The 16718-nt window shown below is 39.6% G+C and overlaps 1 protein-coding gene and 1 long non-coding RNA gene across 2 annotated transcripts in view; both read right to left on the bottom strand.

Moving 5' to 3' along the window:
- LOC125081465 (uncharacterized) overlaps window positions 1-11890 on the bottom strand; it is a 489301-nt gene extending 477411 nt beyond the window's left edge. Inside the window, exon 1 of the long non-coding RNA XR_007121692.1 lies at window positions 11844-11890. This is a non-coding gene — a long non-coding RNA (uncharacterized LOC125081465). The remainder of the gene's footprint in view (window positions 1-11843) is intronic.
- Window positions 11891-15482: 3592 nt separating this feature from the next.
- Window positions 15483-16718, bottom strand: part of SEMA3C (semaphorin 3C) — a 205004-nt gene continuing 203768 nt past the window's right edge. The window contains exon 18 of the mRNA XM_047694856.1: window positions 15483-16312. Coding sequence (XP_047550812.1) covers window positions 16091-16312 — 222 coding nt within the window. The 3' untranslated portion in view covers window positions 15483-16090. The remainder of the gene's footprint in view (window positions 16313-16718) is intronic.

Below are 16718 nucleotides of genomic sequence, written 5' to 3' on the forward strand. Positions count from 1 at the left end.
AGTGCCATGCTCCTGAACGTCCTGATGAAAACTACTGCCAGTGGCCTCATCCATTACTTGCCTCCTCCTCATGAGAAATTTTCTCCATTAGTAAAAGCCTCTCTCTAAAAGATACCAAAAGCAAATTCAAGCTAGCTTAAATAAGTAAGTAAGTATTGATTTATACACATGGGTAATGAAATCATGGGGTAGATTTTGAGCACATTTTGATCCAGGGTTTCTAACAAAGCTATCTTAGTTTCTCTGTCTCTGGGCTCTGCGTCCCTCTTTGTGACAACTTCATTCTTATGCCAGCTTTTCCACATGGTAGGAAAGAGGACTGCTGTCAGCCTCAGCTCATTATTTCAGTCCTTAATGAATTAAAAAAAAAAGCCTCTAATTTTCCCAGTATTTATCTAATCTCATGAAGGACTCAGGTCCTGTTGCAGTTCCATGTCCACCTATTGGAATACCACACTCATTGACTAAAAAAAAAAAAAAATATATATATATAGGTTACCCTTATGAGCAAGGCCAAAGTGGGGCCCAGTCCTGTAGCTAGGAGAGGGAGGGGCCATGTGATTGACAGCTTCCCTCAGAACCACAATGAAAAGAAGAGGAAAATTTCTTTGGTGGAAATGGAACACATGTGTACATGTACACGCACACACACACACACAGTCTACTAGGCCCCTCCAAAATAAGCTCAGTTAGGGATCCTACACTGAAGACTTCCATGTCTCCGTGTATAACAGAAACTTGAATGGTTCTTAGGATATGAACTTGTCAAACTGTTCATCTCTAAATTTTGCCTCAGTGACACACTGGCCATTTAGAGAAGGTCTGGAATTAAGTGCACAATGTGCCTAGGTCACTTTCCTCAGGTAACTTAGACATTAGTCCTAACTGTTCTTCACCGGTCCAGCTTCCCTTACTGTGGGGAGTTTGAGGGTGTCAAGATTCACTCCGTTCTACTCTAGTCAGTCAGTTAGGCACTTATGCCTTCAAATCTCAGTGATAGAGGTGTGCCTTTCCTCCTAAGAGCCTACTAAGTATAAACGCATACATGGAGTAGACATACCCACCAAAGATACCCACTGACACCAAAAGCCTAACTTTGGAAATGAATGGTGCCCCATTCCACTGTTCAATATAATCTGAACCCCAAGTTCCAAGACTCCAAAAGGGTCTCATATTATTCTCCCTCAGGGCCCATTTAGGTTCCTCCTAAACTTTTATTTTCCTATCTGTTTCAGCTGGGATTACTATACTTTTCCTCTACCGGTTAAACATTGATAGTTTTTACATTTCAGAAAATTGATGCACCACAGTGAATTTTATGTTCCACAAGAATGTGTAGTTAAAGATAAATATTTTATGCTCCTCACATCATATATTGTATGAAGTATATTTATATATTTAATGCATACTTTTAAATAAACTTGAAAATGTGTAAATTGATATTTCTTCATATAGATTTTCTTTGTGCAAGTTCACAAAGTTCCCATAGTTCAGAAAATAATTCTGATCAATTAATTTCCTGAGGGATGGAGGAAATCTCTCTGCCATGCTCCCCCTCCTTCCCCCACTCCCACCATCCTCGCCTTTCTTAGAGTAAAAAATTTGCTGGTTTTCAACTATTGTTTCTCCAACTATTTCTATTAAGCGACTATCACTTCTGCAAGTTGTCTCTCAAAAAAAATTGAAATAAATGCTTACTATTTTTCTCTTTTGGAAATTAACAAAAGAGGTTAGCACAATAAAAATCCTGAATATGTTTAGACTAAAGAAAGTTGCTTAATTTAATTTAGTACCTTCCAAACTTGTTTGGCCAGAGAACATTTTTATATGAAATATCCGTGTATCTTGTGTATCTCCTGCTTGAGGAACACAGTATGGAAAATGCTGACCAACTAAGAGAAATGCACATTCCTTTAACAAAGCAATGGCATCTCTGAATTGGTTTGTTAGGAGACAGTTACTTCATGCGAGATGGAAAGGAAAGGATTAAATTGTCAGGCTGGTGGAAGAAAAAGGTCATTTACCTGGTAGCCCAGCCATCTGGACCCTAGGTCTATCACTTCACAGTTAATGCACAAGTTTTACTCCTGACTCTACATTGCCTTTGGTGCATTTCTTCCTTACTTTTAACTTGCTATTCAGTTGTATTACCTGTCTTCAGGTTGTTTAAAATTCATTTTTTCATTTACTCAATAAAAGTTTCTTGAAAACATTATGTATTAGCTCTGCATTAGATGTAGGAAATGAAAAATTAAAAAGAAATATATGAACAACGCCTTCTTTAATTCCTTAAGTCCACTGGGAATTCCAGATAAGCAAGCAAGCTATATAACAAAGTGTCATAAGGGAGATTCTAACACAGGGAGTGTTATCACAAGCTTCGAGGATGAGTGAAGTTGGAAGAAATCATATCAAAGTCATGGATGAATGAGTGATGGTGACAGAAAAAACTGTCAGGGAGCAGCATTCCAAGCAGGGAAAACAGCATGTATTCCATTGAGGAAAAATGTGCTGTGTTCAAACTACCAAACTGAACATTTTGTATGGCTGCAGCATAGAAGGAATTCGGGGAGGGAAATAGTGGATAGAGGACATGGGACCCTCCTATGTGCAGCCCTGAAAGCCATTTTGAGGATATGGATATAATCAGATTTATATTTTAGAAAGAAAATGCTGGCTACAGCACTATGTGGAGAACTAATTGAAAAAGGATAAGACAGAGCAAGAAAAACAATAGTGAAGTGTATTTAATATTCCAAGAGATAATGGGCCGATTTGTGAATTGAATATAAAAGTTCCCCAAATAAGAGCAACTCCCATATAAGTTCCTCTGGCAGCTGAGCCAGTTTCAGCTCATGGGGTAGCCAGGAAAAACAGGGAATCGGTCAGCAGAAAAGGGCAACAGGAATAACCACACATTAATCTATGCAGAATATGCAGCAAGTGGTTGACTTAAAGAATAGGCACGCAAAACTAATAACCATGCCTCTCAATCCTGCTGCTCATGAGAACCACCAGAGAAATTTTTTTTTCAATAAAAGGTTTTATTTATTTTTGAGAGACAGAGAATGCAGAGAGAGGAAGAGGCAGCATCCCTGCTGAGCAGAGAGCCTGATGGGGAGCTCAATCCCAGGACTCTGAGATCATGACCTGAGCCAAAGGCAGACACTCAACCGACTGAGTCATCACCAGAGAAATTTTAAAGTGCTGATACAAAGACAGAGATTCTGATTCACTTGATCTGGGTTGGGGTCTTGAAAGCATCTCCAAGTGAGATCAGTAGGCAGGACTGAGAGTCAATGAAACCAAATGAGTCCACCCAGCAATTCAGACCTATCTATTTTAGTTTTGTTAACTTAGGTTCCCTCGTCTAAGGTAGTTGTTCTTAAACTGTAATGGACATTAGAATTACATGGGAAGCTTGTTGGAACTCAGCCTGATGGGCTCTATTTTCAAAGTTTCTGATTCACTAGGTGTAGGTGGGATCTGAAAATCTGCATTGATAAAGTACAAATAGGTGATGCTTCTGCTGGTCCAGACACCAGATTTTGAGAACTGTTAGTCTTAGGCAGTCATTTTGGAAAAGAGATTTTTAAAAAGGATTTATTTTTTTGCTAGAGGAATTAACTTTTCCTACTTTATTCTTATTAATTAATAATTAATTCTTATTTATTAAAGATTTTATCCATTTTATCCATTTATTTGAGAGAGAGCACAGGCACATTCATGCACAAGAGCTGGGTGGGGGTGGGGAGAGAGAGAAGCAGACCCCATGCTGAGCATGGAGCTGGATCCCAGGACCCAGAGATCATGACCAGAAGTCAACCTCTTAACTGACTGAGCTACCCAGGTTTCCCTTATTTTATTTTTCTATTAACTTATATATATAGAATCTTTTTAATTTCACACCTTGTATATTATGGGAACAAAGATTAAGAAATTATCATATACTTGTATTTTATTACAGACATGAGAAGTAAATACAGAGTGAAAAATCTCAAAATATTTTCTATGCTGATTCTTCTGCTTTTTAAAATTTTATTCTAACAAAGGAGGGAAAGCCCTATTTATAGAATGCATCATATATAATAAGAGAATATATAATATTCTGATAGTCCGGGGCGCCTGGGTGGCTCAGTGGGTTAAGCCGCTGCCTTCGGCTCAGGTCATGATCCCAGGTCCTGGGTTCGAGCCCCACATCGGGCTTTCTGCTCAGCAGGGAGCCTGCTTCCTCCTCTCTCTCTGCCTGCCTCTCTGCCTACTTGGAATTTCTCTCTGTCAAATAAATAAATAAAATCTTTAAAAAAAAAAAAAAAAAAAATATTCTGATAGTCCACTACTGTTCCCAAGTCAGAAAAAGCTTGTCCCATATAATCAAGAGAGCAGTATTTCTGACATAAGTTTCTGCCTAAAATGAGTCTACAAGTTATAACAAAGTCCAGTGTCTGGGGCTGGCTGGCTATCTCCTAACTCAGAATCAAGTACATCTTACTCTGATTATGCTAATTCATTATTCTTTATGTGGCATTATTATTCTTTCAATTCTCTGGGAACTTTGGTTAGTTTACAGAAGGCCCTTTTTCTTTCAACAGAATATTACTAAAGAAAATTCAATTTTATCAAGTCTGATAGGTTTCTCAAATGCACACAAATCGTTTCAAAATTCTTATTCATTCTTATGAAAAGTAAATTGACTTTAACTGTGCACGGTTTAATCATATCAAATATAACTTAGGTCAGGAATTTGATGATTTTTTTTAATATAAAATAACCTTCACTCTTTAAAAAAACTGAGTCCCACAATGTCAAAGTTCTTAATATTAGCCTTTCTGCTCAGCATATTAACATTTCTTATGCCAAAGGATGAATAAAGTCTTATGGGTAGCAAGAAATTTCCTTTATGATTTACATGTTCTAAAATAATTATGGTATGTTTTATACCAACTATACATTTTATTGCACCAGTATTTTTTTTTTAAGATTTTATTTATTTGACAGACAGAGATCACAAGTAGGCAGAGAGGCAGGCAGAGAGAGAGGGGGGGAAGTAGACTCCCTGCCGAGCAGAGAGCCTGATGCAGGGTTCGATCCAAGGACCCTGGGATCATGACCTGAGCCGAAGGCAGAGGCTTTAACCCACTGAGCCACCCAGGCGCCCCTGCACCAGTATTATTTTTTTCCCCCAGTTATAAAATGAAGTCTACTTTCAGGCAAAAACATAATAATCACTATAGCCTTTTATTTCTAAAAATGTACCAATAATAAACGTCATAGGAACTATGAATACAAAAGCCAAGCCATCAAATTAAAATGAAATGATGCAATTTTGCAATTAAGGATCTCGCTGACTTCTCAGCCAGGAAAAACCTACCTAAACAGATCCTGAACTGAGCCCTAAAGGTAAATAGACTTGGCTTTATTGGACCATGACGATTACCCATGGCTGTGCCACTTCCTTGTCATTAGTTCATAACACTTTACCAGACTGGAATGTTCCAGAAATAAGGGATTATTAAAATAACTTTGGGGAGCATCTTAGTAAGTAGAAGCCAGGAAACCAACACTTTATTTAATTCCAGATTAAGCCACAACTTGAGAGCTTTTAATCAATTTCAGATGGTTGTTCAATTTTACCTTTACACAAATTTTTCCTGAGTCACCTTTCTTAAGATGGTCCCTGCATACACCAAAATTCCATTACAAAAGAAATAATGTGGTTTCTGTAATCTCACAGTTGTCCCTCCCATGCCCATAAGAACTCTTAATTTATCCAGAGCAATTTCAGGGCAATAGGAAATTATCCTAAGATACATTAAAATTGTAGACAAAGAAACTGAGGCCTGTATAGTCCCACAGAAAGATCTACTATTCATTATACAAATTATGCAAAAGATGTTTTAAAAAATCATTTTTTGTGTCAGAAATATTTTGGGGAGTACTCACTTGCCACTCAAAAAACATTTACCACTAAAAAAAAAAAATACTAAATACCAATTCAAGATAGTGCTGGACATTTCTTAACAGGGGTTTAGTTTCACTATAAGCATGTAGATTATCATTGTTTATTCATAGGCTAAAAAGATACAATTTTAACTGAAAACAATGATAAAAAGAATGAATAGTTAAACATGTAGTCATTGTTAGCTGTTAATATTACATATAGACTATATTTTTACAATAAAGAACAGTTATGACTAAAATTAAACATTGAAATAAAATGTGATGATTTTGGGTATTGTTGTCTTTGTGCTACTTAAGTATTTGATATTTTCATTTAGTAGTAAAATCTAATTCAGTCATCTTATAAGACTGTCCGAGATTGTGATCAGCATTTTTGATATTTTGAGTAAAAAAGAAATAACAAATTTGTTAAAAGTAGATGAAAGTATGAACAAAATATTTAGAGCACACCTCTCTGCCTCCTTTCCCTTTATTTTGAACCAACAGGATAATAAAACGAAAATATTTTCCTCTAGCTAATGCAGTAAATGACAAGATGAAGCAGGAGACCTATGGAAAACTGTATCATATTATTTATGGTTCTTTGAAGTGACTGTGTGTATAAGTTGATAAGACACAACCTAATCATATCCACTTTAGAGAAGTTAGAGACGATCTCTTTCCATACCCTCACTGACCCATGAGGAAACGGAAGCCCAGAGCTAACACCGGGAATCTGTAGATGTCCCTTTGTCATATGTGCTCTTGTAGCATACAGAGCACGGCTGGTGATACGCTTTGGTGTGGTGTCTGTGTCAACAATGGAAAAACTGCTTGGTGGCTCTCAAACATTTGTGTGCTGCTGGGTTTGTTAAACACACCCCAGGCCCAGAGAGACAATTCACTAGGTCTGAGTGGAGCCCAGGTGTCTGCAGTTTCAGCAGGCACGGTGCGATCACTGTGCTGACGCAGGTCAGTCTTGGTTGGTACTAAGAAACGCAGAGAACTATAGAATGGAAAGTTTCAGAAAGGGGTTTTATGCTGCATAAGCACACTTTTCCAAACAAGTCACAGCTTTTTCGTGTAATTGCTTTTTCCTCCCTAGGTGACTAACAGGAAAAAGGGAATACTGTTTAAACAAGAAACTGGGAGAACCACAGGGCAATACTCCAACAACTTCTGACACTCCACCAACAATCAGAATCACCTGGGGATACCTGGAACCATACACATTCATAGGCCCTTTTTCTGGAGAGCCTTATTTATGGGGAAATAGGTGGTGGTCCCCAGGAATCTGCAGATTTTAGAACCACTTCTGGTAATTCTGATAACCAACCCGCTTTGCAAACTTGGCCATGATGTTTGTTGTATGAAAAGAGACTTCAGCAGTTCTCAGCTTTGGTGTATGGAATCAACTAAGGGGACTCAGCAAAGCACTTACCTCTAGGGTTTATGAAAGTATAGGCTTGGAGTAGATCCACGAATCTGCTTTGTTGCAAGTTCCCAGATGATGCTGATGTTTTTGAAAGTCACTAGACTAGGTTACGCCATGCAAACTGTGGCAGACGACTTTTAGAAAAATACCCAAAGGCTGCTGTGGTATCTTTGCCAAAACCTATCCATCTGCCTACCATTGTCTGAAGAGTGGTAACATGGCGTCTGCCCACCGCTTTTCTTGCCTCCAAACTTCAAGCAGGTGTTTCTGATTCATTGAACCCAAACTGGAAACTCCTGGTAAAGATTCTAAAAAATGTGGTTTCCCGGCTTCTAGCTGTTACATCACATAGGTTCAGCTAGGCTAGGGTGGGGAGGACTGGGGAGGGGGGAAGCCAGAAGAGGGGAAACTATATTACACTGACAACACAAAAGGTATCACAAACGTGCAGGCTAATTTTAGTAGTTTGTCAGTTAATCCCTGACCATATTCAAAACATAACACAAAGATGGCCTCATCTTTCATATAAGGAGTGCAGTAAATGCTATTATGTGCTTACCCAGGCCCCTTCCGGGACTGGCACTTACTTTTTTGCCACTGGGAAGGCTGCTGGGAGTGCTGCCTGGTCCACAGCCTGATGGGGGAAGGTCACCAAGAAGACGTGACCGCCAACTGACCTGTGAGCTGGACGTGGGAAATCAGAGGCTCCACACTCCCTCCCCGTCTTTGGCCCACAGGTTCTACATGCCTTTCCCACTTCCAGAGGCTTCTCCAAGGACAAAAGCCTTGAGGAAGTGACGTGGTATTGAGAACACCTGCATGGTACCCGTGACTGATTCCAGTTAAGGCCTCTATATAAACTTTAAAGACCTGGCTGGCAGACATGAGGGTCGATTTGCCTTACTGCCAACACAAGACAAGCCTTCCATGTAAGTTCCCTCTGCTTCTGAAAACTGCCACTTACCAACATGGATGGCCTGCCCCTTCACGGTCTCCCTGCCCTCTGACGACAGGGACCGTTTCACATCACACCGGAAGATCCCAAGGATCCCATAAACGAACACAGCCCTCAGGTTCAGCTGTGTGCAGGAATGGCACCATGTGATGGGAATCCCCTGGTTTAATTAAGGCCATTCCCCCTTTAGGGACAAGCAGCATCCAGTGACAGGTCACCTGGATCCCCTGCCACAATTCTGAAGGATCCGGTGAGCTTTAGAGCAACCTGTGGGCAGCTAAGGACTTGACTGTTATTGTGTAACAACACACCTTTCTGATGCCTTCAAACTTGTTTTCTCCCCACTGCCCCTCCGCCACCATCGGCGTTCCTCCACAAGCACTCCCCCAAGTTTCCCACACTCAAATCTCCTTATATACTCCTCCACAGTATAGTAGGTTCCAGCTAAGAAGGCTAACAAGAAATAAATCAGATATAAATTACTCAAAAAAGAAAAATTGGAAAAACCCTAAAGGAAATGAATAAATGCAAAACACCCATAAAAATTCCATAAGAGGATCTATGAGAGATCATTGTAATAAAATCTGTAGCCCTCTCCATCTTAACAAACAAAAATTTGAAAAATGCAAAGATTCTAAAAGCAATGAAAGATTTTTAAAAGTCCTAAAAATAAACCCCAAAAGTAAAGCACATGATATATAAGAAACAAATTTTGGAATTAAAGCAATGAGAAGAAATAGAAATGTTTTATCCTATCAATTATTAAAACGTTACATAAAAACTAGGGTAATTTTATTTTTATTTTGGATGAGAAAGAAAGTGGCTATGCAGTGCAAGAGTTTAAAAACAAGCCCATGTCTGCCTTCAGCTCAGGTCATGATCCCAGGGTCCTGGGATCAAGCCCCGTATCAGGCTCTCTGCTCAGTGGGGAGCCTGCTTCCTCCTCTCTCTCTCTCTCTCTCTGCCTGCCTCTCCGCCTACTTGTGATTTCTCTCTCTCTCTGTCAAATAAATAAAAAAAAAAAAAAAAAAAACAAGCCCATGAATGTATGAGGATTTAGTTTGTGATAAAAGTAGCAATCTATGTAAGTGATAAAAAAGTGAGCTAGTTGAGAATAGTGTTGAAATGAGTGACTAACCATTTGCAAAACATTGGGTGATATTTACAAACCATACTGTACACTAAAATGAGGTTAAGTATTTCCTCTTAAACCTTTGATTCCATCCTTCCTTCTATCTGTCACCTCTGTCAAATTCCTTTTCCTCACCTTTTTCTGTATGTTCCACCTCTTTCTTTCTTTGCCATCAACAATGAAGACTCAAAGACATGGAAAAATGTTCCATGCTCATGGATTGGAAAAACAAATATTTTTAAAATGTCTATGCTACCTAGAGCAATCCATACATTAAATGCAATCCCTATCAGAATACCATCAACTTTTTTCACAGAGCTTGAACAAACAATTATATGGAACCAGAAAAGACCCTGAGTAGTCAAAGGTAAGTTGAAAAAGAAAACCAAAGCTGGTGGCATCACAATTCCAAACTTCAAGCTATATTAACAAAATTGTAATCATCAAAACAGTATGGTACTAGCACAAAACAGACACATAGATCAATGGAACAGAATAGAGAACTCAGAAATGGACCTTCAACTCTATGGTCAACTAATCTTCAACAAAACAGGAAAGAATATCCAACGGAAAAAAGATTATCTCTATAAACAACTGGTATTGGGAAAATTGGACAGCCGCATGCAGAAGAATGAAACTGGACCATTTCCTTACACTATACACAAAAGTAGACTCAAAATGGACAAAAGACCTAACCATGAGACAGGAATCCATCAAAATCCTGGAGAAGAATACAGGCAGCAACATTTCTGACCTCGGCTGCAGTCACTAGTATTCAAAATCTATAAAGAACTTCTCAAACTCAACACCCAAAGAACAAATAATCCAGTCAAGAAATGGGCAGAAGTCAGGAACACACATTTCTCCAAGAAAGACATCCAAATGGCCAACAGACACATGAAAAAATGCTCAACATCGTTTGGCATCAGGCAAATACAAATCAAAACCACAATGTGATACCACCTCACACCAGTCAGAATGGCTAAAATTAACAAGTCGGGAAAGGACAGATGTTAGTGAGAATGCTGCCAAAGGGAAACACTTTTACACTGTTGGTGTAAACAAACAAACCAACAGAGGATTGGTGGAAGGGAGAAGTGGGGGATGGATAAGTGGGTGATAGGTATTAAAAAGTGCGTGTGATGTAATGAGCCCTGGATATAAGATTGATGAATCACTGACCTCTACCTCTGAAACTAATGCATTAATTAATTGAATTTAAATTAAATGAACATTAATTTATGGAATTAATTAAGTGAATTAATTAATTGAATTTAAATTAAATAAACAAACATACTTTTCTATCTTAAACAACTAACCAACCAATTAAGCAAAAGAAGATCTCTCAGTCCAACCTGCTTATTTCTGCTAACACCTGCCTTCTTAAAAGAGCCCTCTGCTGAAAAAAACCCTTTGCTTCCCCTCTAATTTTCTTACACAGCACACCATGTCTTACACTGGATCTCTGGAATAGGTTCTTCAACCAGAGAATTCTGGACAGAAGGGTTTTCAGGATGTGCTCTTAGGAGATGCAATACAAAGGAGGTGAAGAAGGCAGAATTAAGCAGATTAAGAGAAGGTGACCCGCAGTGTAGGTCCTACCGAGTGCTCAGGTGATCCTGTTGGGGGCGGGGCCTAGAATTCTTCCTGTTGAAACACGGGGAGCAGGCCATTCGATCCCACCACAGACAGTCACTGGCCTGGGCTGCCTTATGCGTGACAGTGTCCTGCCACTGAGGGCAACTGCCCATGGCAGGTGGCGATTCCTGACTGAAGAATGGAGTATTTGGCCTTCCAGAAGTACTGGATGGAGCAAGGTGGTATCCATTACATTATCCACTACATCTACTCGGTGAGGGGTTTACAACCACTGGCTTCTTAAGTGATTTCTCCCCATCAGGGAAAAGCTTGACCCAGATTCTGATTACTCCAGTTTCCTGGGGGAAATGAGGTGAGAAGTGTAGGTAGAAAGAACTACAACCCCTATGGCTCCACCTGATCTCAAAACTACAACAGGCGGGGCGCCTGGGTGGCTCAGTGGGTTAAGCCGCTGCCTTCGGCTCAGGTCATGATCTCAGGGTCCTAGGATCGAGTCCCACATCGGGCTCTCTGCTCAGTGGGGAGCCTGCTTCCTTTCCTCTCTCTCTGCCTGCCTCTCTGCCTACTTGTGATCTCTCTGTCAAATAAATAAATAAAATCTTTAAAAAAATTTTAAAAAAATTAAAAAAATAAAAAAAAATAAAGAGCTCTGATAGTTTAAAAAAAAAAAAAAAACTACAACAGGCGTTCATCTTCTCCTCCTCCACCACCCATTTTAGGTGCCCCTTCCCTCAGCTGACACCTCTGCTGGCTGAGGCAGTTTGCTGGGTTGGCTGACTCACCACCATTCCTGAAGGATTGGAGCTCCTGGTTGCTGGGCTGCTCCCAGGCTGCGGCTGCTCTACTCCTTCCAAAAGGGGCATTGTGAATGACGGCAATCGGAGCCACTCCCACTTAACTCTTTCAATTTCCAAGCCCCAAATTCTACTTCTGTGGACACAGCTCCATACAACAGCTCCTGATTTGGGCTCTATCTGTCATGCAGGAAGGTGACGCCTTTCTCACAGAGTATCTTCCCCAAGCTGGCACCTCAGTTACGCCTGGAAGAGGTCAATCCATGTCGATTAGGCTGATTGGTTCTGAGTGGTGTAGTAATGTGATAGGACCAGTGAATCCCTTGTTCTTGTGCAGGACTGGAACTAGATAAGGCAAGTGAGGACTTAGGGTGCAACATTTAAGGGAACCATGCAACTGGAGTGCCTAGGTGGCTCAGTCCTTTAAGTGTCTGATGCTTGATTTTGGCTCTGGTCATGACCTCAGGGTTCTGAGATAGGTCAATGTTGGGCTCTATACTAGGCGTGGAGCCTGCTTAAGATTCTCTCTTTCTCTCTCCCTCTGCCCCACTCTGCATTTTCTCTCTCTCCCTCTCCAAGGAAGAAAGAAAGAGAGAGAGAGAAAGAGGAAGGAAGGAAGGGAGGGAGGAGAGAAGGGGAACAGCTCAACTTCAGGGGTGTGGCACTTATCTCGGGCAATGTCTCTTTCTTACAAAATGGCTGACCAGGTCCACCAAAGGGAAGTCTGCCCATTTCTTCTTAGGCCAGAACCTGTCACTTGTAGTACAGAAACATCCATTTTTCACTTGCACCAATCATCCAGCTACCCATCCATTAATCCTGCTCCTTTTTTCTCCTCTCTGGAAACCATAAAGGGCTTTCCCCGAGGCAGTAGGAGTGAGCTGAGAAAGAGGTGCCAGACAACAGTGGCAGATGACTCGGTATCCAAGACATGTGCTTGTGCAGTTTACTTGTGTTTTCTGGCTCTGCTTATGCTTGTTTCCAGATGTACCATTTCCATCTTACAGTGGATTTCTGCTGACCTTTCCCCTGCTTATGACTTGGTGATTACAGCTCATGAGGGAAACTCTGGTTATGTAGGCACTTGACGGTCCAGGATCAGATGCTCTCTCTTGGGCTCGTTATAAAATCCATATTGATAAACTTTCATCATCTGACTTCATGTTAGATTCTCCCTTGATCTAGCACCCTTAGGTTCCAGTCTTTGACAAATATTCCTGCCTCTTGCCAGTACATATTGTTCCCATCTTGTATATTTCCCCTGCTCTTATAAATAAATTGTAAACCCTGGTCCTCGCCTCTTTCTGCTTTCTAGTTGCAGGAGATTAAGACTTTTATAACGATGCCAAGGATGCTCTCTGACTCTCACATTTTGCCTCTAATTAATGATTTATCACCTTGAACCCAACTTTATCTCTCTTCAATGTTGATCAGCAGTAGCACAGCATTTAAGAATGTATTTTCAACTATTCCTCAAAAACACCAGAGGCATTCCTTAGTCAGCAAATGCTTGCCCACTGATATTCCCTCCCAGTTCACCATCAGTAAAATTTTCAGCAATTGTACTATCATAGCATGCCAGGGGCTATCCATACTCCAACCACTCCCAGTGATGGGGTCCCCAGTGCCAGCTGGTCAATGAGAGACCCATCTCCAAAATTCAATTTAGAATCTACTTTGTAGGACCACTTCTAGTACTAGCTGTCTTAGATTGGATTTCCTGAAATGTACTCTGATATGAAGAATCATGAGCAGAACATTTTCTTATCTCAGCCAAGACTGCTGGAATTGAGATGGCCTTTTAGCATTATTCTAAATTGAAACAGGAGGTCTTTATTTCCTCACATCAGGAAGTGTTCAGTCATGATCCACCGAGGGGGAGGATGTAATTCTTGGTGAGACAGTTTCCAGTGACTGCAGCAATTCCCACTGTGGGGCACAACTGAGAGCAAATAACCACGGATATTTGGAGCGTCGAGGGGATAGACATAGACATTTACACCCTGGAGCAGGGATCTGGGTGGAGCACTGGCTGTATTTCTCCCCACTGCTGCACTGAAACTATGCCCGTTTTGTTGTCCAAATCAATGAATACTTTTTAGATTTTAAATTAACTTGACTTTATCCCAGAATTAGATTCTGTGGTCATAACCCTCTTCTGAAAACACTCTTTATCTGGCTTCCTGGAGATTATTCTTTTAACACTAGAATCTCCTTGTTTCCCTCTCTGGGCACAGATCAGTCTCTATTGCAGCTTCTCTTTCTCTGCCTATCCCTTAGAACTTAGTTTTACTCAGAGATCTGTCCAAGGCCCTTTTCATCTTCAGTTGGTGTCACAGTGGTGATCTGAAAATCAAGACACTGGAGCTATGGAAGCTCCTATTCTCACTTAAACAGTTTTGTTTTCTTTTCCTGGTAGGCCTCCTTAGCACACTTCTTTTTTTTTTTTTTAAGATAAGAAAGCAAAATAATTTAGGCAAACATTTGCCATGCTTAATAAACAATGTTCTAATGTGCCAATTGATTCTAATCAGTACACCCAATATGAGCCTACTTAATACACCATTATGCAGAAAATAGAAGTATCATTAGAAATACAATCTATTAATTTGCTGATTATGGTTAAACACCAACCAGTAGGTAGTAACTAATGGCATCATAAACAGATATTGACTGAGCTATATTTAGTAGATACCATGCAGTTCTTTTTCTGTATGCTTTTTCTGTATGCTTGACAGTAATATATCATCTTTGGGTATTCTTGCTATCATTAAGTTTATCAAAATTATTATGATGATGAAACTTACATAATGACATATGTGTATATATATTTTTCCCAGATCAAATTTATATCTCGTCTTTTCATTTTTGTAATTATAAAGAACTATAAATGATTCATTCCCTCTAATTAATTTTAATTAATTCCAATTTAATGAGCATTTGCAAACACAACATGGGCCAAGCACTGTGATAGGGACTGGGAACAGGAGGATGAAAAATCAGGATCACGGCCCTCATAGAGTCATCACATGACAGAAGAAAATCCATGCAAATGACTAGTTGCATGCAGGATATCAGGTGAAGCAAAGTCTATAGCTGAAAAGATGACACAGAAATAGGTCAGAGTCAACTGTGTATGAGAGGTTTAGAGGTCTCTTAGATAAGTTGTAATCTGAACTGTGTTTTATGTATAGTAGATTCAACAGACTCCTTCCAGATATGTGTTTATCTGAGTTGCTGGTGGACTGGAGCATACTGGTGCAAGGGGCATGTGGCCTTTGGCTGAGCATTTCTCTTAATAGAGTACATATAAATTCTGGGCCATCATTTATATTTTGCTGTTTTAATTTTAAAATTCTTTATAGAATAGTTTGTAACTCAAAGTCCAAATAGTAGAACAATATAAGAGCATTTATTATCCCCATGGACATCATTGCGGATCTCTCATGTACAAGGCTCCAGCTTTGTGATGGTGGAAGGCCCATATAAACAGTGAATCCTTCTTTAAAGCCCTGATTGTCTAGTAAAAAGACAATATGCGCACAGACAGGAGGCACACAAAGTGATAACTAATATAACAGTGATACTGACACGACATATAATAACACAAGAAATAATTATAATGCACATGACAATATACTTAAAATACAAGAAAATACGAGTGATATTATTTATGTTGTTGTAGTGCTTAATTCTTTATTCAATGTTTCCTTATACTGACTTAAATGAACCCAAATACTGTCTGAGTTTGATTTACTGTTTCTATCTTATCAGCAGAGCAAAATAGGCACAGAGAAATAATAAATATGTAGAAAACTAGGGCAAGGGCTGAAAAGGAAAATAGGCTATAAATGATGGATCGGGTTAAAGTCACTGAGGAGAGCTTGGGGAAGGTATGTGGGACCAATGGATGGAAAAGGTTAGAGAAAGGAATATGCAGAGCATATCAGTGTGCAGACCAGCTTGTCTAGAATGTGCATATAGAAAGACCAGTATATACAATCATGTGAAATTTGCATCAGCAACAATTAGACAATAAAAACGTAATATATTTATTTTTCAAAAATTTTCTGGGATACACACCATGATTTAATATGCAAAAGTTAATAAACAGTGTGCTGTCTCCCCTGCTGCAACAAGCCCAAAAGGTACAAGTTATTTGTTTGCTCTTCCCTCTATCACCAGTTTTATGCTTTTCTCACCATTGACTAGAATTTCAGTCTAGACGGCTTGCTTCATGAGAATTTGGAGCTCCCTACTTTAATGTTGCCAGTTTGGGGTTTATTGCAATTGCCCATTAAGCTCGTCAGTAGGCATAAAAACACCAAAGATGCTCCAGGAAAACCCTGGTTTCTAGACAGACTCCTGTTCTTCCACACCGTGTTGCAGCAACCCTCCTCATGGTGTTCAGGATCGTGTCCAACAACATAATAATAACTCATTTCTTGGCCTTCATTCTAACAAAAAAAAAGAAAGAAAGAAAGAAAGAATGAAAGAGAGGAAGAGAAAGAGAAAGAAAAGAAAAGGAAAGAGACTCATAGTAAAGGAGATCAGATTTGTGATCACTAGAGGCAGGATGTGGGGGAGAGGGAACTGGATGAAAGTGTTCAAAAGTACCAACTTCCAGTTACAAAATAAATAAGTACTAGGGATCTAACATACAACTATAGTCAACTATGGTTAACACTGCTGAAATTTGTATGAGAGTACGGTGTATCTGAAAGTTGTTAAAAGAATAAATCCCAAGAGTTCTCACCACCAGGGGAAAAAAAACAACAATTTTTTTCTTCTTTTTTTCCAATATCTATGTGAGATGATGGGTGTTAACTAAACATACTGTAGTAATAATTTCATGATATATGT

The sequence above is a fragment of the Lutra lutra genome, chromosome 11, assembly GCF_902655055.1.
Source record: "Lutra lutra chromosome 11, mLutLut1.2, whole genome shotgun sequence".
NCBI lineage: Eukaryota > Metazoa > Chordata > Mammalia > Carnivora > Mustelidae > Lutra > Lutra lutra.